At 42.6% G+C, this 27,551-nt stretch overlaps 1 protein-coding gene across 1 annotated transcript; it reads left to right on the forward strand.

The window, feature by feature from the left end:
* The first annotated feature begins 128 nt into the window (after positions 1–128).
* Positions 129–14,907, forward strand: LDHB (lactate dehydrogenase B). The gene is made up of 8 exons (XM_088141361.1): positions 129–273; positions 8,095–8,226; positions 8,878–8,995; positions 9,280–9,453; positions 10,043–10,216; positions 11,585–11,702; positions 13,480–13,603; positions 14,545–14,907. Exons 2-8 carry the CDS (start codon positions 8,101–8,103, stop codon positions 14,710–14,712), a joined length of 1,002 nt encoding a protein of 333 aa, XP_087997487.1. The 5' UTR covers positions 129–273; positions 8,095–8,100; the 3' UTR covers positions 14,713–14,907.
* Positions 14,908–27,551: the final 12,644 nt, after the last annotated feature.

Here is a 27,551-nt window from a genome sequence, read left to right on the forward strand (position 1 = left end):
GCGCGGCGTCCTTGAAGGGGATTGCGCGAGGCGAAGGGCGGGCGCGGCTCGGTTCCCAATCACAGAAGCGCAGCCCGAGGAAAGCGGCGCCGGCGGGAGCCGGGCCCGCCCCTTCCATCCCTTCCACCCCCCGTCTCTTTTCTTCCTGCCCTCGCCGGCCTGACTCGCGCGTTGTCTTCCTCCTCCCGCGTCTCCTCCAGGTTGCCGCGCCGCGCTGCGCTCTGCCCTCGCTCCCGTTGCTAAGCCGGCCCCAGCAAGCCAGCCAGCCCAGAGGTGAGTACCGATCAGACCCCCCACCAGCAATTCTTTGGGGCAGATCTGGAGCCCCCCCCCAAGAAAGTATCTTCCCACGCCGCGCAACACGGGTTGGAAATCCCGTGCAGAAGGCGCCTTGGGAGCAGGGTTGCAGAGGGGGGGATCAGAGGGAGGGGCGATTCTCCCTTTTGTGCATCTGTCCCTCCCTCCAAGGCCCCCCCAGCCCCCCCCCCACTCCCGGTTTCTTTCTCTCCGGGGCCTGGGGACGTCTCGCGTTGTGCGCGCCTGCAAAAAGAAGGGGGACCCTTCAAGAGTGATGCAGTGAAAGAGGGAGTCGGAGGAAGGATGGATGGATGGATGGATGGCGGATAGCCCCCCCTTTTTTTGCACTGCACTACTAATCTGCCTCCCCCTCCCCCCTTTTTTCCTGATGCACAAAGGCGCCCCCCGAACGGTGAGAGGAGACCGCTTTCCCTTTCCCCCGGGCCTTTTCTCCGAATCGCTTTTCTTCCCGGCCTCCGAGCGGGGCGGATAGAGAGGGGGAAAAAAGGTGCCGGTTTGAGCGATCGTCATGGAAGAGGCGAGGGAGGGGACTTATTGCATCATAATCCCGGCTGAATGGAGGCTTTGGCGAAGCTGCTGTCAATCACCGACGGCGCGGGGGGAGGGGGCGAGAGAGGGACGTGCCTGGGAACACGCGGTCTGCGGAGGGTTTCCCCCCCTTTTCTAATTTCCAGGGAAGGAAAAAAAAATGCCTATTCACTTTTCCGGCCCGCCCTCGTTGGAATTGCCGGGTGGGGAGGGGGAATGAAATGGCTAAAATGGGGAGCTCCCCCCCCTCCCGTTTAAGGAAGGGTTGGGATGCGCTTTGCAGGCTGGCTGCAGAGCCATTTGGGTGCCAAAGGCGTCCCGTGACCCAGCAGCAGCGCAATGACGCCCTTGCATTTGCTCCCCTCTTGCAGGAGAGGGAGAGTCTTCCTGTTCACGCCCAGGCTGAGTGAGCCACATCCTGCCCGCTGAGACCTTTCAGATTCAGGCTTAAAAAAGGCTGCAAGAGGGTGTGACCTCCTGGCCGCAAGGCAGGGTTTTTGCAGTGTTCGCCCAACCTGCATGGAGTCATGTAGCACGTGAAGGAGGAATCGCTTAGCTGCTAGTTTCTACCTGCGGGGGCCTGAAGCAGGAATGTAGAATTTGCCCCTTAAATCCCCCCTCTCTCTTTGGTTCCAGTTCATTAAAACACAACAGGGCGGGGGGGGGGGGGCTGGACCGCTGGGGTGGGAGTGGGCTAACCCAGGAGAGGAAAATACCTTGAGCCCCCTGAATTGGGATGGTTTGAAAAATGACAGAAGGGTGTCGCTCTGTGAGGGACTCTGGAAGCCCACAGGAAGGTGAGTTTGTGCATGCGTGCAGGCCAGCCTGACTAGGAGCCGTCGCATGTGTGAAACTGCGTCTCAGGGCAGCCAGCGCCACTCTGCATCTGTTGGCAACAGGGCTTTTCCACAGGAACAATTCACCCATCATGCTGGGAATCCCTGACCATGAAAAGCGCATTGACCTTAGGCGTGGAACCATCGTTTCAAAGCCTCGGGTGCTGGATCCCAGCCCCCAGAAGCTGAATTATATTATATTGTTCACTTATCCATCATACCTTCCCCCAGCTGATGGCACATCTTGGAACTGTGCACCCAACACAACTGGAGTGTGATGCTTTCAAAGCAGTGTTTTTCAAACTTGGCAACTTCAAGAGGGGTGGACTTCAACTCCCAGAATTTCCCAGCCAGCATGGCTGGCTAGGGAATTCTGGGAGTTGAAGTCCACCCCTCTTAAAGTTGCCAAGTTTGAAAAACACTTCTAAAGCATCATACATTCCAACTCCATTCCCTGTTGCGCTTCCACATCATCATCAAACAAACTAAGAGCAAAGAAACTACAATCGTTGGATTGAACACCTGATTACTTCGCAGCTATGGGGCCTTGACTTCTCCTCTCCCCCCCCTTTTCCCATTCCTGTTTTGTCTGTTATTGTAGATTGTAAGCCTTTCGGGGCAGGGACCATGTCAGTTCTGTATTGCCTGCCTGCTGTCGCTGCTGTGAAACGATAGAAGTTCACTATGAGCGACTTTACATTCTTTCTTGTTTGTTACTCCGTGGGGTCCTCGAATGACGACAGGAACAACCGATGGCCTCCATATCGGAGTGCTGAAGAAAAGGTAAGTGGGAGAGTGCCACCACCCCACTGCCCTCCCCACCCCCATTTGTGCAAGAACAAGCATTCTTGATAAATTGGCAAAAGTCATACTTCAGCCAAAGCCAATAAACATGGTGAATGCAGGTCAGCTGTGGGTTGGGTCACTCCATGAGCAAGTACCTGTTTTCTGGGCAAACATTGTGCGTGTGCATTAGCACACAGGAATACACCCGGTAAGCTTTTGCAACCTGGAAACCAGTATGGGGGCTTCTCTATTGTCCCTAGGAGTTAAGTGAAGATGGCCCTTAGCTGGACCTTCTTCTTTACCTCCATCTCCTTCAAGAACTAAAGGTGTTAGAGAGCCACCATTGACCACGCTGAATACTTCCTTGTACTTCAAGGGTGATACAATGTGTTATGTTAGTAGGATTCAGTTTTAGAGTTGGCTGAGGTGCAAGAAGTCAGATAAGGTGACCCAGCACTGATCTCATGTGCCTAGGAGCCTTTCAGACCCTAAAGTATATTATAGATTGTTATACAATAAATGAGAATTCCCTGGAGAACTCATATATGCGATGAATGCTCTGCATGCAGGAACATCTTGTGGACTTTGTTCCATAGAGAAATCAACAGGTTCAGATAAAGGCAAGTAGATGACGATAAATTGCAGACTGTGAGGAGAGACTGAGGGCATGTTTAGCTCTGAGTAGACTCGCAATAGACTGGTATACTTGCAAATCTGCCACCTTTCTTCCACCTGGGTACCTTTCAGATAGTAACTAACCACTATGGCTATTGCTGAGAATTCTGGGAGTTGAAGTCCATGCATCTAGAGGGTGCCAGGTAGGAAAGGGATGGTCTTCAGTAACAAGGAAGTAGGTGTTGGTCATGTTAGGAACAAATTTGACAAACGTAGGAATAAAAGCAGTTAGATAATAGAACCAGTTAACAAGGGAGATAGATGGTTTTGTTCAAGCAAAAACTAATCAGTCACATTCTGAGGTTGCTTTGGTTCAAATTTCTGCTCTGAGCAAAGGGAGTTGAGGGCCTAAATTATATCTTCCAGCTCTTAACTGTATCCTGGGTGATAAGAAAGTCGTGTATCTGGAGAGGAATTTCCATATTTCATTTCTCATGTAGGTTAAGTTAATTCCTAGTGCAGCGAACAGTGGCTGTTACAACCCATACTGAGCAGGGGGCCAAGTCAAGGGTCTAGGTCAATGTTTCTCAACCTTGGCCATTTTCAGATGTGTGGACTTTGACTTCCAGAATTCCCCAGCCAGCATGGGAGTTCTGGGAGTCAAAGTCCACACATCTGAAAATGGCCAAGGTTGAGAAACACTGGTCTAGACCTACCAACAGATCTCTTGGTGATATGCAGAAGATCAGCAAAGCCTTAACTCCCACTTTCCAAAGTTATGTTTAAAGCATTACAATAATTATCCTCCACCTATCACCCAGATTATATTACAGTAATGAATATAGCTTGGATTCACTAAGAATGGTTGTAAATGGAAGGACTCCAAGCCCCATTCATCCTGGAATCTGAAACAAATCGGTTGGTTCATAGAAATGTCTTCTGTATCAAGCCCAGGAGGGATTCAAGTTCTACAGGAACAAAAGTGACAGCAAGGAAAACAGGGTAGATCTTGCAAATCTGAAGCTTGCCCACTCTTAGTTTGGATGGATTATATTTCAGCATGTCCTTTGAATAGATGTGTGATTTTTCTAGAAAGCAGAACTCTGGCTGAAGATCAGGCATACTGAAGTATGAAATTGACCTGAAAGTATTGGTTACTAAATAACTGGGACTTGGAAATCTGTGCCAATCTATTGCAGATCACCCAGACATGTATTAATTTTGCTTATTCCTGTTTTGAAGGATACCACGGGGTTGAGAGTCAATCCAACAGTATCCTTTGGTCTAGCATCCAGAGCTATTTTTGTACTCATTAACAGTAAAATGCAGTTGGTATCATTCCAGCTCACGTGTGCAAAGTTCTGCCAGTTCATTTTACATCATCTATGCACACGCTGTCTGATCTTAGCCTTAGGTGGCAGCCACTTATCTACTTACAGAATATTATATTTTGCTTTCCTAAAGTCAGCTGGGTTTGCACTTCAGAGTTTGTAGTATTCGTTTTCAGGAACCCTTTTAAGAATCTACATGGATTTTTCTATGAGTTTCATCAGTTGCCTTGTCAAAATGGGAAACAGTTAAGTGGTGGTTCTATTTTTTCTGGAGTTTGGTGTGTGGTGTGATGGTTGTGTTGGGTTGTGTGAGGTGTTGGGCAAAGATTGGGGAGACCCAGGTTCTTGTCGACCTTCAGCCACTCACTAGCTTTGGGCCAATCATTCTCTTCTAGCCTGATCTACCTCATAGGGTTTTTGGTGGGGAGGAAGAATCGGAAGGCAATGCTTTATGTGCCATCTTGAATTTCTGGAAGGATATAAATCTAGCACAAATAGTAGAACCTTGGTCTTTAGGAGAGAATGAATTGAATATACGAGGGAAGAAGAAAGCTTATTAAATTAGCACCCTAGATATTCTTGAAAAGATTTCCTTAAACATCAGCAAGCACCTTGATGAGAAGATTTAAAGAAGTAGCTAATTTGAACAGGCTATCAGGAATATTCCCTGCTGGCATTTGGGACATATAATAAAAGAATTGCCATTTGGGCCTTAAGCTCTTTGATTCAGAAGGTTACAGTTTGGCTAAAATTGGCCACAATACTTACTCTTGAATTGGCCATCTGTGTTAAGTTCACAATTCATTGGGAACATCTTCTGTTTATGTTTCATTGAGATAGGTTTAGCCTATCCACGGGGTACCACTATGGTGGTAGTGGGGAATAAGAGGAAGGAGAGCTATGGACACCACCTTTTGCTCCTGAACAGAAAAAATGGGATATATAAGTTTAACAAATAAGAAAAAGAGTGAGCCTCAGCACAGTGGTGATACAGGTAGCCCTCGACTTACGACCATTTGTTTAATGATTGAAGTTACAACAGCACTGAAAAAAGTGACTTAGGGCAGTCCTAGGACTTAGAACTGTTGTAGCGTCCCCAAGGTCATGTCACAAAAATTGGGGGTCTTGGCAACCAACATGTATTTATGATGGTTTCAGTGTCCTGGGGTCACATGATCACCATATGTGACCTTCCCAGCTGGCTTCCGACAAGCAAAGTCAGTGGGGGAAACTGGATTCACTTAACGTCTGTGTGATTTGCTCAATGACTGCATCGCTTAGTGATGGAAGTTCCATTCCTAATGTGGTTGTAAGTCGAGGACTACCTGTAATGGGAAGACCATTGGGTACCAAATTTGCAGAGCAAGGATGTACACAAGAAGAAGTCTGGATATAAATATGGAACCTGTTTTTAGCTTTGCAGATGTCATGTTTAAATATACCTTCCCCGACTTAGAATTCCAGAGTTGGAACCTTACAGGTCATAAGTCCAACCTTCAACTCAATTTACTAGAGTATCTCTGTAGGGTATCCAGATATATCTGTCCAAATTTCCTGGTCACCATCCTGGGAACTGAGATCCTAACAAATCTGCTGCATTCAGCTTGCCAGTATTCTTTTTATGGGATGCAGAATTCCCCCCTAGGAGAAGAAGGGGGGGGGTTAGGTTTTGTGGAGTTGTGAAGGACAAAACAGGCTCGTGTGTGGTGTAAAACCCATAACTTGCCATGGAAAATCTGATGTGGCTTGTGGAAGTTGTGTACCCCTGATCCAATCCAGCTGGTGGTCTGGGAACCACGGGACTACCAGGTACTGTAGGCATCTTCGTATTCCGTTGGTCAAAATCTCACAAGGTCATTGCATGATTTTGGCAGTCTACCCCAGATCTTTCATCTCTGATTTAAACTTCAACACTTCAGGAGACTTGGCCATCCTATAAGATTGCAGCCAATTTTTTTTTTCTTAAGAAGTAACTTTAATGTCATTTTGAGGTCTCACCAATGCCGTCTGGAGATACTCAACTGTGCTGTGGTGTTTGCAGGCATCATGTTGTTGAACCTTGTATGGTGGTCCTACAAAGTGTTTGTTGGTGACGTGGTGAACAGTTTGGGAACTAGGTCCAGCCACCTTGATGCTCCTTGTCCTAGAAAGGCAATTTTTTCATGGTATTAATAAAGACTGTCCTTCACAAGGTTATTAGGAAGCTAAAATATTAGGTCAGGGGAGAACTCCCATCAACGTGAAGCCCTTGAAGGAAGATAAAAACGGTGCCAATTCCTTTCCCTCTGCTCCCCCTGCCTATCATGGAAGATTGATTGAAGAAGGAGATCTTTTCTTGGATCATCTCCTGCCTCTTGAAGACACCCAGAGTTGGACCTTGACGGGTCTAAGGGATTGGAATTGCAAAGCAGAGAGGACACTAGAGAATAGTTCTGTGTACACAGCTAAGAACCCAGATTGTAAATGATGTCACAAGCATCTCCTGCTTTGAGGGCCAGAAGATCCTTTTGACATTTGGAGAGCATGTCATGGGTGCTCACACAAAATGCCGATAGGAGACTCCTGCCCATTCATAATATGGCTGCTTTGGCCTCTGTGGGAACCCCACTAAGAGGACCTGCCAGTGTTACTGCTCTTTCCCCCACCCTGATCCCAGCATTACTATTCATCCTCAAGCTTTCTTGAAATGGGTCATTCTTGAGTGAGAAAGAGGGTGAATCTGGCTGAAAAATACATTCTCACTGCTGTGATCTCATGAAGAATGCCAAGAAAGGGAAGAAAGAAAGGCCTACTTTATTCTGCCTTGTCTTCTTTTGAGAAGACGAACTTCTCAATTCAGGGCTGTCTTTCAAGTAAAGCTATATACAGTAAACAAGTCCTTTCTGTGTCACTGGTAAGGATCTTAATAGCACTTGTTGGTGTTGATGGTTGACTGTGATGTTCCCTGATTTATTCACATTTCCCTGCAGGGAGAAACCTTTGGCTCAGCCAAGGAGCATGGGGAAACATGCAAACTTAGGACCTGCTGTTGCTCAGGATGGAGGCCTGGAGGCAAAGTAGTAGCTTGAGTTTCAGCAAATGATTCAAAAGATGCTCAGCTGGGTCTACTAAATGGCTTACCTTGGAAAGGTCCCTGTTTGAAATGTTCTATCGATCTGTGCACTTTGGGTATTCAAAGGCTGTTTCAGATGTGCAATGCCTTACTTGACAGTGCTTCTGTAAATTCATCTTACGATGCTTCATTGGCGGTGTTCCAGTGGAGGCTGCGCAACCATTTCTCTGGAATGGCTTGGATTGAACAGGGTTGGGCTTGATGGTTTTCAATGGACACTTCCTATTCTACGATTTCTATAAATAAATAGCAAGTAATGTTGGTGGTAGAGTAATACATGGTGTCCTAAGCTTCTGGGTGAAATATGAGTCATAATTATACTTGATGATACTGTTGATGATAATAATAGTCATACTAGATATGCAGCATTCCATCCTTTCTCAGTTTTGTGACCTCCAGATACATTGAATTATGACTTCAATTACCCTTGATCGTGGGGAAAACATTAGCTGAAGAGGACAGAATTGTATTCCATGCTGGTGGTGCATTTTGGGAATTGTAGTCTTCCGCCTCGGTAGGGCACTAAATTGGTGAAATCACTTCACAGCCCCTTTCTTTTGTTTTGCAGAAAGCAATGGCTTCACTCAAGGACAAACTGATTACCCCAATTGCCCCACCATGCACTCAACCGAACAATAAGGTCACCGTGGTGGGAGTCGGTCAGGTGGGGATGGCCTGTGCTGTCAGTGTCCTGGAAAGGGTATGTATGTCCATCTGAGATGTTTATGTGCTGACTGTCATGCAGGAGATCTCCAGATGGCATGTAGCATTCAATACAGTATTTATAAAGGCTAAATCACAGTAAAGTAATATATATCGAACTAGTAGCCACAAATTGTTGTAGTTGAGAAGTGAGATAAATTGGTCTAACAAAGAAAGGTGTTAATAGCTGTGAAAGTAAGGTCTCCCTTGCACTCAACTGGGGATTTCATGAAATGGCTGTGCAGGGTTTTTTGGCAACAGAAAATAAGTGGCTTGCTATTCTCTTCTTCCAGGATGTTTTTGACTGCCGGTAGCTTGGAGACTTCCTCATGGTCTCCATCCATGGAGGAAGGTGCAGCTTTGCTTAGCTTCAGAGCGCAGCTCAAAGCAGCCAGGTTTAGGGCAACTAATAAATATAATTAATTAATGATATAAAAATGAGTGTTGAAGACCACAAGTGATCCATTCCTGGCTCAGAAGCTTATTGTAGTTCTGTTCCTGCTACAATACAAGAAAGTATCAAGGCTTGCTTAAGATAGACTGACCACTTCCATGATGATTTGGGACTCTGCTTAATTCATATGCCCAGTGTGCCAATGTAGTGCCCCTCATGCTCAATTCATGGTACCATGTTTCTTCCTAATGCCAGGGTCTCTGTGATGAACTTGCTCTTGTTGATGTCCTGGAAGACAAACTGAAGGGAGAAATGCTGGATCTACAACATGGAAGCTTATTTCTTAAGACACCTAAGATTGTAGCAGACAAGGGTAAGGTTGGGATTATGTCTTATACCCCCTTCCCCCATCGCCCCTCCAAAATAAATCTTTAGCCAGTAATTAGAAGATAAACAAGTCATGATGGATGCTGTCCTGATTACTGAGTGGCTTGGTGGTCATTGGTAATCAGAAGTTTCAGGTAGGGGAACAACAGGATGGTTGTTGAAGGAGAGAAGGAAGATTCTTGGCAGCTGGATTTTTCTGCTCTTTGCAGAAGAAGGAAAATCCAAACCTGATCCACACAGTAACTTTTCCTCTCCTTCCTTTCTCTTCAGATTATTCTGTGACCGCTAATTCAAAGGTTGTTGTTGTAACTGCTGGTGTCCGCCAGCAGGAAGGAGAAAGCCGTCTTGACTTGGTTCAGAGGAATGTGAATGTCTTCAAATTCATTATCCCCCAGGTTGTGAAATACAGCCCAAATTGCATCATTCTGGTGGTTTCAAACCCAGGTAAATTGGGGGTTTGGGTCAAAAGCAATTATGTGGAAGGTCTGAAGTTAAGATGCTTGAAACCAAAAATCGTTCAGAACTCTATAACTGGTTATTCTATATACAACTATCCAGCCTAAGGTTGGAGCATATTATCAAACAAATCATTTTTAACACCTGAATCCTGTTGGGATATGTATGTACATGCAGATGCCACTATATGTTGCATTAAATGTTTATTCTCCATTTACAAAAATGCTCCTGGAATCTTTTTGTGCAGAATAGAAGGTAGATAACCAACGAACCAGTAGAAAAGTAGGTTTGCAATAGCTTGTGTTCATAGTGGCGCACATTGCTGTGACTACACATCCAGGCAGATATGGGTTTTGCACATTTTTCTAAGTCATGATTAGTTTGAGATTCACATGTAGCGCTAAGTCATAAACCATGGTGTATAAGCAAAGTGGCCAGGATCAAACATTGCACGAAACCCTTCAATATGTGAACTTTGCCAAAGAGCTGATCTGCAGGTTTTTCCCGAGGCTGCCATGTTAGCCAGATGCTTGGAGGATCCAGCCTTCAGTCTGTCTGTCTGTCTTCCCTTTTCCAGTGGACATCCTGACCTACGTGACATGGAAACTTAGTGGCCTGCCGAAGCATCGTGTAATTGGCAGTGGTTGTAATCTTGACTCTGCTCGGTTCCGCTTCTTGATGGCAGAAAAACTGGGCATACATCCCTCTAGCTGTCACGGTTGGGTTTTGGGAGAACATGGTGATTCCAGTGGTGAGTAGTACTTGCTTCTCCTGGCAGTCTTGCAGCGCAGGCATGAGCAACATGATGCTTCTCAGATGTTTTGCACTACCTCTCCCACAGTCCCTTGCTAGAGGTCATTCTGGTGGATGCTCATGGGAGTTAAAGTCCAGGATGTCTAAAAGGGATTGGGGTTGGCCTGCCATTGAAATACCAACTCCTGGTGCGATCAAAATCAACTTCTTCCTGAACTTTCATTCTGATATCTTGTGAGACTATATCAGGAAAGACATGAAATGGGAGGAGTTAAGAGCCGTAAGTTCCTTCTTTGATTCTTAGATAGGAGAGCTTCCAGCAATGATCCAAAACGTTGATAAAGAAGATACTGCACGGGTATTTCAAATATCGGGAGTAGAATTTTACCTGGATTAACGATCCCAGGAAAATATGCATTGATCAAAATGTTTGACACAAGAAAATCTGTTCTGGGAAGGAAGATGGTGTTATCTCAAATTACTTGCCTGGCATGAGAGAGGAACAGCTTAAAAAAAAAAACTAAAAAGAATATAAAAAGGAAATTCATGTTCAGCTTTCTGCAGTGGTCAGCTCAGTTCTTTTTTAGTCATGTATGGCTTATATTAGCCTTCTCCAGAATTTATTTTGTAAGTCTTGATGGAGACATATGTTAGTTATTTGATTATCTCAGGGCACAGCCATGCTAAACTAACTTTATAGTTTTGGGTACAATTTTTGCTTGTTTCAATTTGTAATAGAATTGTGCTTTACTTTAAAAAAAGAGGAAGAAAAGCACTTTTTTCCTCTGAGAATGAGCAAAAGATAAATATTAATGTAAGAGTCCACAAGAGATGAGTTGCTTAATGACCGTTCATTTAACAATGTTCCGGAGTTATGATGCCCTTCGGAAAAGTGCTTCACAACCCCTGTGGTCATATGATTGTGACTTGCAACCTTTTTTTACAATGGTCGTTAAGTGAATCACCACGGTCGTTAAGCAAATCATGTAGTGATTAAGCAAATTCCAGCAAAAAACGTCCACTGGGGAAGCTGGATTTGCTTAACGACCGTCATAAAAAAAGTTGTAATACCAGCTCCAATTTGTTTAATGACCAAATCGCTTAGTGACTTAAATTCCGGTCCCTATTGCGGTTGGATAGCAAGGATTACCTATACTTCAAAAACTCCCAGGTATATTTGCTAACTCTTAAGCTAATGGTTTAACTCAGTGTTTTTTAAACTTGGCACCTTTAAGATGTGTGGACTTCAACTGCCAGAATTCCCCAGCCAGCAGGTTTTTAACTGAAACAGAGACATAAAAGGAATTTTTGAATATAAAACAGTCACTTATATTACATTGCCATAAACTCTCTTTAACCCTTACAGTACCAGTCTGGAGTGGGGTGAATGTAGCAGGCGTTAGTCTCCAGGAGCTGAACCCAGAAATGGGGACTGACCAAGATCCAGAGAACTGGAAGAAAGTCCACAGACAGGTGGTTGACAGGTATGGTGCAGTGGAGTTATGGAAGTAACAGACAAAACATAGTCTTTTTTTTTTAATATTGCTTTCTTGAACAGAAAGTACCATATGATTATGGATAAGCCCATCTGCAGATAAGTCGACCCTCACAACTTTAGCCAAAATACCTTGAAAAATGCACCACCCATGGATAAGCCAACCCTTGAAATTTTCATGTTTTAATTTTCACAGTTGGCTTATCTGTGGGTGGTGCATTTTTCATGGTATTTTGCAGTATTTAAAATTTTGCGAGTCAGCTTATCTGCAGATGGGCTTATGTGCAAGTATATACAGGAGATACAGGTATTTTTAAAAAGTATTGCCACATATACCTGTGGATAAGTCTATCTGTGGATAAGCGTATTTTGGCTTATCCCCAAGCATATACGGTATTAATGGCCTGGGGAACCACCAATTTCTTGAACAAGAAAATGCAAAGGATCTATGAAAGCTTTTCTGCTATTTCTGGGAAATTCTAATAGTGGTGTAGAGAAATCTACAGAATTAGGAAAAATCTCCTTTGGCTTTGGAATAGCCATCATAGTATCATGTAGAGAGAATGCTGGGCTGTCACAATTCAGCAGAGCTTGTTAAAAAAGGATTGAACCAAAGTCCTTGAAATGCCCAAATGGCTGAACCACTTCCCCTTCTTCCTTGCCAGCCCCGTTACTCACCTTCCATGTTTTGCTTTTGGGAAGTGGCCTCTTCATGGCCTTTTCCCCAATGTAGCACTCAGTGGAAAGATGAGCTAAGAGAAGCTTTAGGAAAGGATACACCGTGAGGACTTCTAATTTCTCCGTGCCATGTTTAAAACTGTGGCCCAGACTGACTTGGGACTGACTTCAATTGTACACAAGGCACTTGTGCATGTTTTAATCAAGTCTCCAATATGTGGGTGTGTTCTGATGGGTCTTGAGGCAATGGCCAACTGCCCAGAGCTCACCTGCTGCATTTGGTCCAAGACAGCTTCCTGTCCCATCAAATTTAAAATGAGAGTAAAGCGTTAGTCTGTTAAACTTATCCTGTTCCCAGAGCTTTGTGTCTGATAATTCCATCCTGTTGCATTAAGAGAAAATATTCAAAGGCTAGGCTGATTGGGGATATTTGGAATTGTAGACCAACACATCTTGGAGAAAAAAGAAAGACCACAGTAGAGGGTCAATTTTCTACTTCTTTCATGGCTTCCTTGTTTTCATTTCCCATACTTGAGAATAATGTGGACTGTTTTTCTCTTCTTACAAGGACTATTTCAGATATTTCTCCAGACTACAGGAAGTCCTTGCTTAACAACCACAATAGGGACTGGAAAACTGGTTGTTAAGTGGGGCAGTCGTTAAGTGACCATGTGACTGCACCCAATTTACGGCCATTTTTACGAAGGTTGTAAAGTGAATCACCGTGGTCATTAAGCGAATCACATGGTCATTAAGCGATTCCAACTTCCCCAATTGATGTTTTTGCCAGAATTTGCTTAACGACCACATGATTTGCTTAACCACAATTCGCTTAATGACCACGATGATTCGCTTAACGACTCATTAAAAAGGTTGCAAATTGTGATCATGTGACCGTGGGGGTTGGTGCAACGATTTGCAACGGTTATAAGCGTGAGTACAGGTTGTAATGCACTTTCCGACACCATCGTAACTTTGAACTGTTGTTAAACAAATGGTCATTAAGTGACAACTACCTGTAATAATTTTGGAGCTTTTTGTTTCCCATTGACAAAGCTTAACTAGACTTTCTCATGTGTGTCTAATAGTGCCTATGAAGTGATCAAGCTGAAAGGCTACACCAACTGGGCCATTGGCTTTAGTGTTGCTGATCTTTTGGAAACCATTCTGAAGAACCTTTGTCGAGTTCACCCAGTGTCTACCATGGTAAAGGTAAGGACCGGTGTTAGATGGCAGTATTTTCTGTTCTTTATATACTTGCTTCCCTTGTTTTAGGTGAAATATACATTCCTGGAGACAAATGGGTTAGGATTGGGGGAGGGGGTGTCAGCCCTTCAAGGTAGACCGGTCTAGGAAACCGGTCATTCATGCTAATACTACTGTTATGGTAAGGTTATAGTAACAGGAACTTGTTGGTCTGAATGTGCTTCCTCCTCCCTCCCTTTATCTTCATGAGAACTAGGGAGGGCTTGGCTGAGACACTAACTTGAGTTACAGTTCTGGCCCAGACTCAGATTTCTTTTATCTGACCATGTCTTGGTTGTGGCTCTTCCTCCTGTTCCTCAAGGTTATTTCTTCTGCCCATGACAAGGGGCTGGCATTAGAATTACGGGACACCGACCATGTTTTAGTACACAATAATTACATCAATCAGATGTACCTGGGGGAAAAAATCCTTAGCCTGTTTCAACATAAAACAAAATGGTGCAGTTCCTAACATGTTTAACACATTATTACAATTTGAGCTTTATTTGATTGCTTTCCAAAAAAGCTGGGATCCTCCTCAATAGCACAGGGTGGGGAGGAGCTACTTGGGGAAGGTGCAAATCGTTCCAAATCATTGGAGGTCCATTGAAATTTGGTGATTCCTCCCTCCTCCAACAACTGTGCATATTAGATCCACACCCCCCCCCCCCCAGCATCTAAAAGGCTTTTGGAGCAACATGAGACTGTACAGAAGAGTTGGGGAAAAAAACTTCCTGCTAATTTTTTATTAACTTATGTGTGTCTATGGGAAGAGTGCCACATGACAGACTTGGCAACAATGTTGTGGCAAGGTTATCTTTGATGCTGGGTGGATCAGTCAACAGTGACTGGACTTTCAGTCCAGGTTGAGGATGGGGGATTTTCTAATTCTCCATCTTTTCTTGCAGGGCATGTATGGCATTGAAAATGAAGTGTTTCTGAGCCTTCCGTGCGTGCTGGGATTTGCTGGGTTGACCAGTGTGATCAATCAAAAGCTGAAGGATAGTGAAGTGTCTCAACTCCAGAACAGCGCCACTACGTTGTGGAATGTCCAGAAGGACCTCAAAGATCTGTAGGCGGTAGAGATGCGTTCTTCTTCCATAGCTAAGAAGACAAGCAGTGTTAAGCCAACCTTCATTTTAACTCCATAGCTGAGCTTCCAGTAAACACCTTGAAACGGTACAAGCTTTCCTCCATCACAGCTAAGACGTATGTTGCTGTTAATGCAGACTTTCCGAACAAATAAAACCAGCTCTTTCGTGTGTGCTCCATTCTTGTAAGAGGTCTTCATTTTTTTCCCTTTGCGCACCTCTGGTTAGTTTTTGCTTCATTGCAGCAGAAAAATTGAATTTTCAAAGCTCCCATTCACGCTTATTTTTTTATTCAGAAGATTAATAATATAGGAAGATCATTTGTTTTTTGACTTAGGTGTATTATACTGGCTAGGAATTCTTAGGGGATCTGGAGTGCCTTGTACAGCACACTAAACCATAATGTGATTGTGTATTGGCTTAATATGTGTCAGTGCAGGGAGTTGTGATTAATGAGCAATAGATAAATCATGGCTTAGCACAATGCACACATTGGGTGTTTGTTCCATGAAGAATAAACTTTTCAATAGTTATACTGGAATATGAAATCATTTTATTGAAGGAAATTGTACAGTGCAGCAATCTCTGATTAGATGTAGAAATTAGATACTTTCGTAGTGCTGAGAAGGTAATGATTGTGAAGAAAGATACTTCAGTTACCACCACATTCATGGCTCATCGTGTAAATGATTCTAATTAATCAAGCTTCAAATATGTTCCATTTGGGGAATGAAACATAATATTAGTGATCAATAAAATTGGGTTGATTGCATCACTGTTTCAGGATTCCAACATTAACTTGGTTGTTCAAGTTCATTCAAAGGCCAACCAATCTCAAACCTCAGGAAAAAAAATTTCCTCCAATTTTTTAGGACCTTTTATTCCCATAAAAGACTTTATTGAAATGCAGAAAAATAATAGTATATCTTTGTGTGGGAACCATACAGTAGCACTGGAACAACTCTTTTTTCTTTCATTGTGCTACAAAGACCTACAAACCAAAGTTGTTTGTTTAAATGCCAAACTAATTCACAGAAGGGGAATGGGGGGGGAAGAGAATTTCCAATAATCAAATAAGATGGAGAAACGAAATGAAAAGACGGAACTAGAAAATGCTTTTAAGGAAGCCTTATTAAGGGACAAGCCGAAAAGAAAACCCGCTTCGTTTATTTCTGCAATGCGTTGTCTTGCATTGTGAGGCTCTTGTGCAGAGATGGATTTCTTCTGCAAGAACAGAACAGCATGGGATTTCTTTTGTGGCAGTCTCAGATTTTCTTTCAGCTTTTTGGGGGAGAGAGAGAAATATGCTATGTAGAATCACGTTTTGGCACAAAGCTCCCTGCATGTTCTTAGTTTCTGGACAATGGTGGGATTCAGGCTTTATGAATAATCAGATACCTGCCCAGATGCTTTTTGCTTTTATCTGTGCCCACCTGGGCACTCTTGAACCGCTGGTTGCATCACTGGCTATCAACGGGTATGTATGATATTAGATCCACAAGATGAATCTATCTCCCATTTTCATAAGCCCATCTCAATGTATCTTCTCAGGATAAGCAACATTAAGCAAAGCCCAGGAAAGGAAACATGCAGGAAAAATTTAGGGCATGGGGGAAGAAAAAAAAGAAATACAACTAAATCTAATTTATACCTGTACCATTCACTCACCTTTCCATACTGGTCTACCCTTGCAAACAATCCTTGCTTCCATCACATCTGCATCGCCTTGTTTTTTAAACTTCTCACCTCTTTCTGAGACCCATCAAGTCTTTCCATCCATAACTTTCTCCATCTTCCCCTTCTCAACCCGCTCACTTCATATCCCTTTTTTGCAATGCCATCCTCATTATATTTTCTTAATGTTAAATTTTTATTCCACCTTTCTTTTATACAACTCAAGGTGGTTTATGAAACATTCCCACCTTCAAGAACAATCCTGTGAGGTGGGTTGGGCTGAAAGACAGGGACTGAGCCAAAGTCACCAGCTGGCTTCTGGACTAGGATGCCTGGTCTCTTGGTTTCTAGTCCCACATCTTAACCACTTCTAAACATCCTATTCTGGCCCTTCATTTCTGCATTCAATCCACAATCATTCAGCACTCTATTCTTGCATTACCATCCTCCTTAAATGCTCCATCAGTATAGCATGCAAAATGTATGTTTCTTTTGTCATTCCTAACTCTTATTTTTGTAGAACAAAGTGGGCAGAAGCACACTCTTAGTGCCAAGTTTGCCTTTTTCCAAAAACATACCACAGGAAAGACCTCACACTACTTTTCCATCAGCATTTGCACACCTTAATCTTTCTGTATCCTTTTCCTTCTCTTTAGTAAACATTCTACACAAGGCCATTAGCTTGCTCAATTTTTAAGCCATTTGTGCCTTGCCGGCATTCATTCCATTTTCTCTTCAAACACAGTAACTTCTTTGGTCTTCAATATATTAACCTTCCAATCCATGCCTGTTGCATCATACAGTCTATGTAACATTTGCTGCAAATCGCTCTTGGTTTGCAACACAGCATTGCTTGCATTCAGACATACACAACAACAATTCCCCAGCCAACGCATCTCTAATGTCACCACAAGTGTACCTATGTCCATAAATGCATTGGACATCCAAGGGAGCATCATCTTTGTCTTGCCCCTATTCAGTGTTGAACTTTCACTAAGCATTCTATTTATTCTGGCATAGTATTGTTTCTACTGTACCATCAGGCACCTTGATATTCCTAGGAAATACAAATGTTGAGTGGTTGCAGGCCTGGGCTTGGTGAATACTTTCCCCCATAAAACAGGGGAAAATAGTTGGCCTTAATAGTGACTAGCCCGCCCCCACCCCCCAGTTATTTTGTTTTATTTTATTTTAGTAGCCACTGTCCCTTTTTTAGACCAGCCAGATATCTGAGCCAAATATTTACCCCTAAATTAGAACACTAAACCTAACACATTTGAATGCACTTCCAACAGCCCTTCCTGAAGGGAAGTTCAGAAAGATCCCTTCTTGTCCTTGTGGCAAAGGCATGGTTGTAATGCTATCAATGTATTGTTGCACTGCCCATTTTATAAAGATGCCCAGCTATCTTTTACATCCCCCCCCCCCATGAATTAAATTTCTGGATCATTCAGATTTATTTTATATAGAGTTGCTCTTAGGGGACCAGTGCGGTTTTATTTTTGTTTTTTTTTAACATTGCCAAATTTTGCTTTATTGTTTGTAAAACCCGTGGGAACCAATCACATGGATAATTTATTGCTATTTATTTCCCCCTTCTTTCACTCTATATGTTTTAATTTCTACCATCTTTAAGTGGAATTCTGGTCATTGCGCCTAATGAAGGACTGGCAAACAGTATCCCAAGAAGCTACAGAGTGGTAGAGATTTATTCATCATTTCCCCTTCTGGTAAATTGGCTTTTTAGATCTAACCCACACCCCCAGTGGCAGCCATGTTATAAATGGGCACCCTCTCCCCCCCCCCCGCCATTTTGATTGCATGCTCACCAGATGCTCTTCAAATGTCCAATGGGTATTAGCCCCCAAAGACTAGGGCTAATGCTTTTCTGCTGTACTGAATTGCTCAGTAGATAGTGGCCAGCTTATTCCATGAAGCTATGCAAACCTACCTTCTTGAGATGTATAAAGATGCCAGGAGGTTGCTTCCAATGCTATTTCTTGGCAGCCCATGATTGATTCTTGGATCTGCCATAGACCAGCATTCCCAACTGGGCAAACGCTAGCCTGCAATTCCCAGAATTTCTGCTCTGGAGAAGTGAAGTAGGCAGTCTCATGTTACTTCTAGGGAGATGTGCCTTTATTCAATCGGTACTTTATAAGGCTTTGGGCCAGCATGTCTTGAATTTTGCAAAAGACTCCTGTGTCGGATGCTTGTTCAGGCCAGTTCTGACTGAAAGACAAATGACACTTCCAAAGTGTCATCATTCCCACTTTCCTGTCCCTCAAAAGCTGACCCACTGGTCATTTCAGTGCCAGCTCTCAAAACACTAAGAAAAGCACTGGATATCTTCTTAACATCCTATAAAGGAGTGCAAAGAAATCGCATTCATTCGCTGCATATGTTTGTGCTTTATCCCGTGACTTCCAAAAATAGTCAAGAGGCCACCATGAGGAGATAACACATCATCCCTCTGCTGCTTTTTAAATTGTGTTTGTTGGAAGGATAGCATCTTGCCATGATGTCACAGTGGCCGAACCTGTGAAAAGGGGTGAGGGGGCAGGGAGGGAGCTGGCACAGGAGCAGGCAAGTCACCACGGCTGGAAAAACCATCTGCTCAAAAGCTCTGCAGAGTTTCAGCCCTGCAAACGGAAAAAGTTTTGTAGAAAACGTTTTGCATTTTTCTAGATAAAGTGTGGGTCCCAGCGGGAGGCGGACCTAGCCACCATGCTCAAGCTCAGAAACACACAACAGAACAAAGAGAGCAGGTTGGATCTGGCGAGCGTTGGATGCAAGGCCAGCAGGAAATCCAGGGTGAGGCCAGACCAAGAAGTTGAAACAGCATCACAGAAAAGAAGTAGGAACAAATGGCTTTTGCATTATTGCCAAGAAAACAATAGGATGTCTCCCTTAATCAACAGTTGATCTTCACTTGAAATAGTCTTTATTTTTAGATGTACTGCAGTGAGCCAGAAATAGGTCAGCTTAAGCTGGCAAATAGGAACAATGGTGTGAGATCATCCAGGAGTGGAGTTACAATGGGAATAATGCATATATGTATGTATGTATATATTGTGGAAACGTTCAGGGTGAGGGAAGGAAAGGCAGACCAGCAAGGGACTTATTACCATGCCCAATTAATATGCAAATGAATGCACTCTTTTGTCCTCGCACTGATGCATTTTCAAGTAGGAGATGATTTTCTTCTTAGTGGCTCCAGAGATAGCAGAAAGATAAAGCTGAGTTTGCACACTTTCCCAAATGAAATGGACATAAACCTTCATGTGCGCTATTGAGATCATGAAATTTATTAAACTGCATGCTTGGGATACACGTTTCAGCTCTATTTGCACAAACATATCTGACAGATATGGAAAGTCATGACATTTCAAGTACCTATATATTTTATATCCATTTTGAGATAAATGCTTAAAACCGAGAGCCACCAACGTGCAAGGTATTCGTGAGAAAGGAAGGGGCCTCCAAATTAGCTAACAAGATGGAATTTGATGTATGCTTACTTCAAGACACCTTTATCTTTTGAAAAGCAAAGAAAGCAGAACTTCTACACAGCCCCCTTCAAACACCAAAATGAAATATCACTACATGTTATTATAGTACAGTGATGTTTGATATATACTTGTTCCGGATGACTTAAAAAAAAAATCTGAAATCAAGCTATTTTTAAAGTATGGATCAGCCGCGTCTCAAAACGTCCAATTTATTTTATAGGACACCACCAAATGCAGTTAAGACGTGTTGGGACAGTTTTAGCAGACAAACATGTTGGGACCAGAATTCCCAGTTTACCGGCTGAGAACTCTATAATCCCAACACAATTGGAAGATAGCACTTTGGGCATGAGGGGTATCCATAGGGGGTGGTCAAAAAAGTCAAGATGGCAGTGAGGATGGTGGGCTCGAAGTTCCGCCCATAAAATACAGGTGGAACTTTGCATTGTCCTGGCTGTCACCTTGACTTTTTTGACTACACCTTGTGGACACCCCTGATGGAGAAGAAGTCATTGTTTTGAACCCCTTTAAGAGAAGGCATTTGATCAGGTTTCTCCACCTAGAAAGTCCTCCTTGTCACCCTGATTATGTAGTATATGAGTGGGTAGCCATAAGAATTGAACTTTTAAACAAATAAATACATCTCCCTTCCTCCCACAAGAGATACAATGGAACTCAGTTTACATGCAGGGCAAAACATTGTGTCCAAATGGGAATTCCCTTTTGGGACACTGTGCTAAGTCATGGCATCTTCCCAAACCGATTTAGCTCAGAAGAGAAAAGTGATTTGTAGAAACCCTTGATTTTTAACACCCCAGAAGGAGCTAGAACCAGGGGATCGCATTTGGAGAACTACTGAATATCCAGCGACTAGAAATCATGGCTGGGGGGTTGGTTGGTGATGGAAATTATCTCCCCAAATGCCGCCTTTGAGAGTCATTGTTTGCAACTGCTGCCTTTATGCTGTTGAAACCAGCTTTTCAAAACTTAACAATTGTCTTCCCAGTTGTCCTCACACTAAGCCAATCTCCTCTTCAGGTTGGACTTTGGCAGGACTTCCATGGTATTCCCACTGTTTCGAGAACCCAATTGTCCATCATCAGCCAAGGGAGACCCCTGCCGTTTCCCGAAACGGAGTCCGAAAGAATTGAAGTTAAATCTACTTCTGGTAAACCGGAGCCTACACGATATCTGACTTTCTGTCTCACTCTCTTGGATAAAGTAGCAAAGACTGGTGGGATCGGCCCCGTTGGGATCCTCAGAGTCTTGGGTTGCGTAATAGGAGTTCCTCTTTTTTTGCCATTCAGGAGGTAGATCTAGGAAAAGAGGTTCAGTTGCAGAATGTGGGATATGGCAAGGAACCATGAAACACTGGGACAAACCAACTGGTGCAGCCTAAAATGGATGACACTATTGTGTGCTGAAAGTAGGGGAGGGCTCCCATAATTGAATTCTGCCCCTCCCAATGGAAGAAGCAGCCCAAAGGATACAACAATATTAGAAAGGTCCAAAAAAATCTTCTTCCTAAAACACTTGAGTTCAACATCTATCTTCTACTGCCATAGAGAAAATATCATTTAGAGCCATGCTACACATTATTTTAAAGCCACAGCTGCCATCAATCTATATGTTTTTGTTATTTAAAAACATATAGGTTGATGTTAGCTATAGCTTTAAATAAGGAAATGTAAAACAGGTCAAGAATTAGGTGGGGGGGGGGAGGGAGCTACAGTTTTGATCCTTTCCTTCCTGCTATGCTGTCTATTGGGGTTGGAGGCCCAGATGTGCCTTCACACCAAAAAGTTATCTGTTCAGGTCAGATGAAAACTTTGGGCAATATAAATGGAAATTAGCATGACTTTTAAATAGCCCCGATTTGAGGGTTAAATTAAACATTATGCTTATTTGTTTAGAGTATAGTCACATCTTTTGATTGTTGTTGGTTTAATTAGGCCCAACTGAGGGACAGCATCTAGTTGATCTTGGCCAATCTCAAACAGCTTAGAAGTGTCAACTGTGGAAGGGAGACTATCAGGAGATCCCAGGGTTGTAACCAAACTAGGAGGTAAAGAAAAACTCTGAAAGAAGGCAATAACAAACCACTTCCATATTGTTACCAGCAAAACTCCTTGGATGTGTTCCAAGATACTAATTGGGGATGATTTTTTTACTTTTACTTTGAGTGCAGTGTGAGGCAATTCCCTCCCTACTAATGGTCCCACCCAAAAAGTGCAACCTGGTATGAGTCTTGTGGGATTCAGTTCTTGTTTGGTGAAGCGTCTTCCCCATATCTGGGCAAGACAAATGCATTTATATGCCCTTTTGACAAGTGGGTGAATGGTGCTATTTCTCATCCCTTTGCTCTTATCTCTGTCTATGTATCTCCTGCCATGCAAAGAATAGTCTCTGTTTTGGGCTAACTCACTTGTCACCAGCCCCTTATTTAAAGTGGCCCAGGAGAAGAAGTATGCTTGATCCCATTTCCTTCAAATCCATGAGCTGAAGAGGCAAACCTGAGGCCTATCTAGCTTTCAACCTGCCCTGACTTCATGTTGCCAGCAACTACCTGGGAATAATTTGGAATGTCAACGAATAGGAGAGGCCGGCAGGCCAAGGGAAAATCTACGACACATACCTGAGAATTCAGCCTGCAGCATAGAACTGAAGTCCCCATGAACAGGTTTTCCAAGAATTCTGTTTTGTTCGATAGCGGTCATGAAGGACAATAAGAATAGAAGCTTAATCATGTCCGAATCACTAAGAAAGGGTCAGAAGAAAAGAGAAAAGAGAAGATAAATAGCTGAAAATGTCTCCATCTTGCTATCTTTCCAAGTGGACAACTCTAAGCAGCGGTAGATGAAGAATTCATTCTTTTTTCCCAACGTACACACATAGAACATGTATTTTCACAACCATCCTGTGAAGTACATCAGGTTGACAGGGAGTAACAGGCTGAAGTTTATTTGATGACTGGATTCACACAAGATGCTGAGCCCTAAACACAGGTTAACAAAACACAATTACTATATTCACTTAACATGCAGTGCCCAGACCAATAAACTCTGTTATGTCTGAACTTGGTGGCCTAGTTTACACAATGTAAAGACAAAGATGGGTTCCCTCCTATAGACTGAGCCATTGACAGAGATGGCCTCAAGGAGGGTCAAAAGAGTCAAGATGGTGGCTATAACCATGCTAATGTGATCAAAACCTTGCCCTTGTTTTACACGCTTTGCAACACAACACACGTAAAAAAGGATGGGGCTTTAATTGCATGGTCCCAGCTGCAATCTTGACTCGTTTGACCCCCACCATGGACATAACCATGGAGTACCCTCAGATGTTGTGGGGACGCAGCTAGTAAATTTCACGGCAAACCAACTTTGAATGTGAGCTACTTTGAATCAAGTTGCCCATAATAAGTGCTCAAAATGTATGTTACAACAAACGCACAGTTATCAAGAGGGCAATAAAACAATAAACAGAAATTAATAAAGAAAATTTAGTTATATAAAAGCGTGTAATAGCCATTACAAATTGTTGCAAGAATAAAATCATCTTCATTTAATAACGCTCTGGAGAAGGTATTTATGACGTTTAGCTACAGCTCAAGCAAAAGCTATCAGTCTCCAACAAGACAGCTTGTTTTCTGTGTTTTCAATATGAATTCAGTTGTGTGGGAATCTGGCAGAATATCTTTCTTTTCAGAAGATGTTTCAAGAATCTGGCAGATGGGCAAAGAAGGAGATAGTGAGGAAGGTCTTCTAAAATGTCATCCAGACTCTTGGGGCAGACTCTTTGGGGGGGGTGAGATTTTAAGGATGTGAGTGTCACAAAAAGCTGGCACCCTTTTTTGCATTGGTAACCTTGTTAGTGCCAGTGGCAGGTAAGGGAGAGTCACACATTTCAAATACTGCTCTTGTTCATTATTGCATATCAAGCAACAACTCTGTGGTTAGCATCTGAACTTGGATGAACTTGGGTAGAGGTATCAAATATCCTGTTCTTAAAGGCCGATGGAGCTGTGTAGATATTCCCAAAGACATCGTCACCATCATCTGAACATTCAGAGGTGTAAATGAGACCCCTCAGTGTTGTGAGCCAAGAGGGATGTTTCTGTGAAATAGATTTTATTTGCTCTAATGGGCAAGATTTAGGTAACTGGGAAGAAATCCAAAATGATCTTATTTCTGGAACCAGCCTCTTAAGATAATAATAAAAAGCCAAGGATCTTCCAGTTTAGTGCCTTATACCATTTAGCAGAAAAGCATTCATAACCTCAACTAAACCTCTCTGGCATTCAGCAGCACGTATATGTGTATATGAATTCCTGAAATAAATTTTTATTGCTAAAAAAGAAAAAAAAAGTTATTTGTGGCCCCAAGATGTAAGTAGCTCTTTAAACTCAATGGGATAGAAACCTTAAAATTAATCATTGGGCTATAATCAGAATTGAAGTTGGAAAAAAAAGAAAGGTTTTATGAGTTATTACTATGAATGCTTAATGTTGAATTAAACTGAGTTCCAGTGTGGTCTAGTCCAGTAGACCTATATCTCAATATTTTTTCCACAATAACATGACCTGAAATCCACTGCAGAAATGCCAAGGATTTCTGGTTCCTCTTCTTTATGAAATTGATAACATTCTAGAAAGATTGTATTTTATTCCTCTGTCATCTTTGACCATTTTGTTTTTAGGTCTTTACAGCCCAATAGTAATAAAATCTATGAAAAGAATTCGGGATCAGGTAAATATGTAAGCTACAAGCAATGAGGCTTCCAGCTTTCAGGTGATTTAAAAAAAAAATCACTAATGATTTGTCCAGTTCAAGAAGATAATTGCTCAGAGGAATCTAGCAAACGGATGAGGTTGTGAAATGAAATCGTAATAAAGCTAAAAAACAGTCAAGAAGAAATGAAAGAGTTGCAATCAAAAGGTTAAATAAGGCACAACAGGACCATTGGAAAAAGGAAGAGAGACAGGACACGTTCTAATCCAAAGACTTCTAAAAAGGGAAACTTCAATAGTTAATAAAATATATTTGCAACTTGTAGATTAAGTTCTAAGATTGCTGCCTTGTCAGTGTAAACCCAGCAAATGCAGAAAGAAAAGGTGTAACTCTGTCTGGAGCATTTTTTATGTTGTTCCTTCTGAATGTTAGGTTCTCATCACTTCAGGTCAAAGAACTTACCTTAGTGAAGTTCTGGTCTCAGAGTTGGGTGTCTGCCTCTTTCTCTCTGTCTTCTTGCTGTTCCTCAGGCAACCTGAAGCAGACTGTTCCCTTCTCTGCAGTAGACCCTGTTTTGCTCATCCTTTTTGTAGGCTTCCTAAAATTGCGAGGTCCACACACCATCACCTGTGATTTAATCACACAAACAAAGTGACACTTGGTTTTGCTTCCACAAAACAACCCAGCATCTATCATAGCTGGATAATACCAACAGTGCCATCTGCTGAGTAGTGCCTGCAATGCAGATAAACCTTGGGTGGGTATTCCTCTGGAAGGTGGTTCAACTGAAAGGTTGAACTGACAAGGGCAGAGGTTCCTGATTTCCCGAAGGTGAATCCTTCACTGCAGATAGGTTGAGGTGGCATTCAAGAGACTTTTGCTTGTATCTCAGCTCAAAAGTGTATCTTGAAGAGGCTGGCAAATTCAGGGGACAAGAACCACTTGGGTTTTTGGAATTAAGTAAAAAAAGAGAAAAGAACATACTTGAAAAAAATCACCCAATATCTTACAAAAAAATGCTAAGGGCTCAACATATAGCCTAACCTATCAGCCTTATGAGGTAGACCAGATCAGGAAACTGACTGCACAGGAAGACTAGAACTATATTTTATTGAGATAGGCTATAGTAATTATCTTAATAGCTTCTAGATGGTTTCTCCAAGATCATCTCCACGGCTTCCTACACCACTTAAGCCCCAGGAGCTAAGCCATGTTTTCAAGGACTGGGGAATCCTTGTAGGGCAGGAGCCATGCAAATCTCGGGAGTGGGGGATGCTATTCCAGAGAACAGGTGCTATAACAGAGAAGGCACACTTCTGGAGACCCACCAGATGACATTGTTTAATTGAGGGGATCTGGAGAACCTCCATTCTGCCTGATCTTACTGGATGGACAGAAACCACTGGAATAACCACCAGGCCCTATGCAATGAAGGATTTTTATAGGTAACAATCAGCACCTTGAATGCATGAACCAACACAGCTACTTATAATTTTGGGAGACAGTAGATAAGGGTTCTCAATTTTTTTCTAAAGCAGAGGTAAAAAATTATTGCCCATGAAGATAGTATACCATCATTCCTGAACATTGGTCATATCGGCTGGGGCTGATAGTTAATAGGAGTTGAAGTCAAAGAACATGTATATCAGGGCTGGCCTTACTACTACTAGGTAGAATTTACTTATAGATGCTGGTATTTCTGTGCTGCCCTACTCCAAAACAGATCTGAAGGAAAGAGAATGAAGATGTTGTTGGATTGCCCTCTGACCTAGTACTCCTAAGTGACTGTTGGAAGACAGAGGCACATAACCCCACTTGGGTTCTAGTAAACTATCTCCTAGCTAAGGTGGGATGCAAGAGACTTGTGTGTCACAAACTTTTAGATATGGAATAGAAAAAGGGTACCATCTTGTCATTTGGGGGAGAGCAGAAAAATGGCTTGGCTTCCTCAGATCTACTGGGGCATCACCCTATTCTAAGACTTCAGATAACTGAGCAGATCAATTTCATTTTGTGTGTGGTGACATCTATTGGTGCATCCTGGTGATGCAACGGTTGATGTATTTCTAGCAGGCCTGGGCAAGGTGACTATGTCTACTGTGATGAAGTACCTTGTGCCATGGATGGGACATGGTTCTCCACTTTGAGCTGATGCAGTTTCCTTCCTCAAGACTATGTTATTCCAAGGTTTGGTCCTTGCAATTCCATTAGGTCGAAGAAGTTTCTCTGCACACATTGTATAGAGATAGAGACAGAAATGTATCTGTGCAGGAACTCTTCTGGATGAAGCCTTGGGACAACACTGAAAAGAAGTAGTGGGACACCTTCACCTCTAGAAGTGAAAAGGACCATTGTTTTGAGAAGCAGTTTTGGAAGGCAGCTCCATAGAGGACCTCCAACAAAGCAAAACATCTCTTTGAAGCTTTGAACTGTTCTAATTCTAGAGCTGAGCAAAGCTTTGATGCAGAGATGGGCCATTCCATCAAAGCTTGAAGTCAAAGTAACTTTTCAGATCCAATCAATGAGTTGAATTGACCTGCTGAATGAAATGTTGTTAAATCAATCATACAGGTTGGAAGGGGTTCTTCACATGTGCAAACCATCTTTTTTCTGAACAGATTAGGAAAATGGAATCAATCTGAGGGTGGTTTAATTCTCCTGTTAGCTTTTCAGAAATCAGTAAAACCTTCCTGTTTTGACAGGCATTTCAGCATTAGCGATAGTTCTTGGGTTGTTTTTAATGTTGGTTATTATTTAACCTTTTAAACAAGGAGTTAATGGAGCTCATTGAGACTGAGAGATGTTTGGGGTTATTTATTTATTTGATCATTTATTGATTGATTTGTTTTACCATTTTTATAGCTTGCTTAACTCAAGATCCTGGGTGGGTTGCAACAGATTAGAATGA

The sequence above is a fragment of the Python bivittatus genome, unplaced genomic scaffold (genome assembly GCF_059951505.1).
Source record: "Python bivittatus isolate LINGU-HERP-01145 unplaced genomic scaffold, Pbiv_v1 ctg000330_np1212, whole genome shotgun sequence".
NCBI classification, from domain to species: domain Eukaryota; kingdom Metazoa; phylum Chordata; class Lepidosauria; order Squamata; family Pythonidae; genus Python; species Python bivittatus.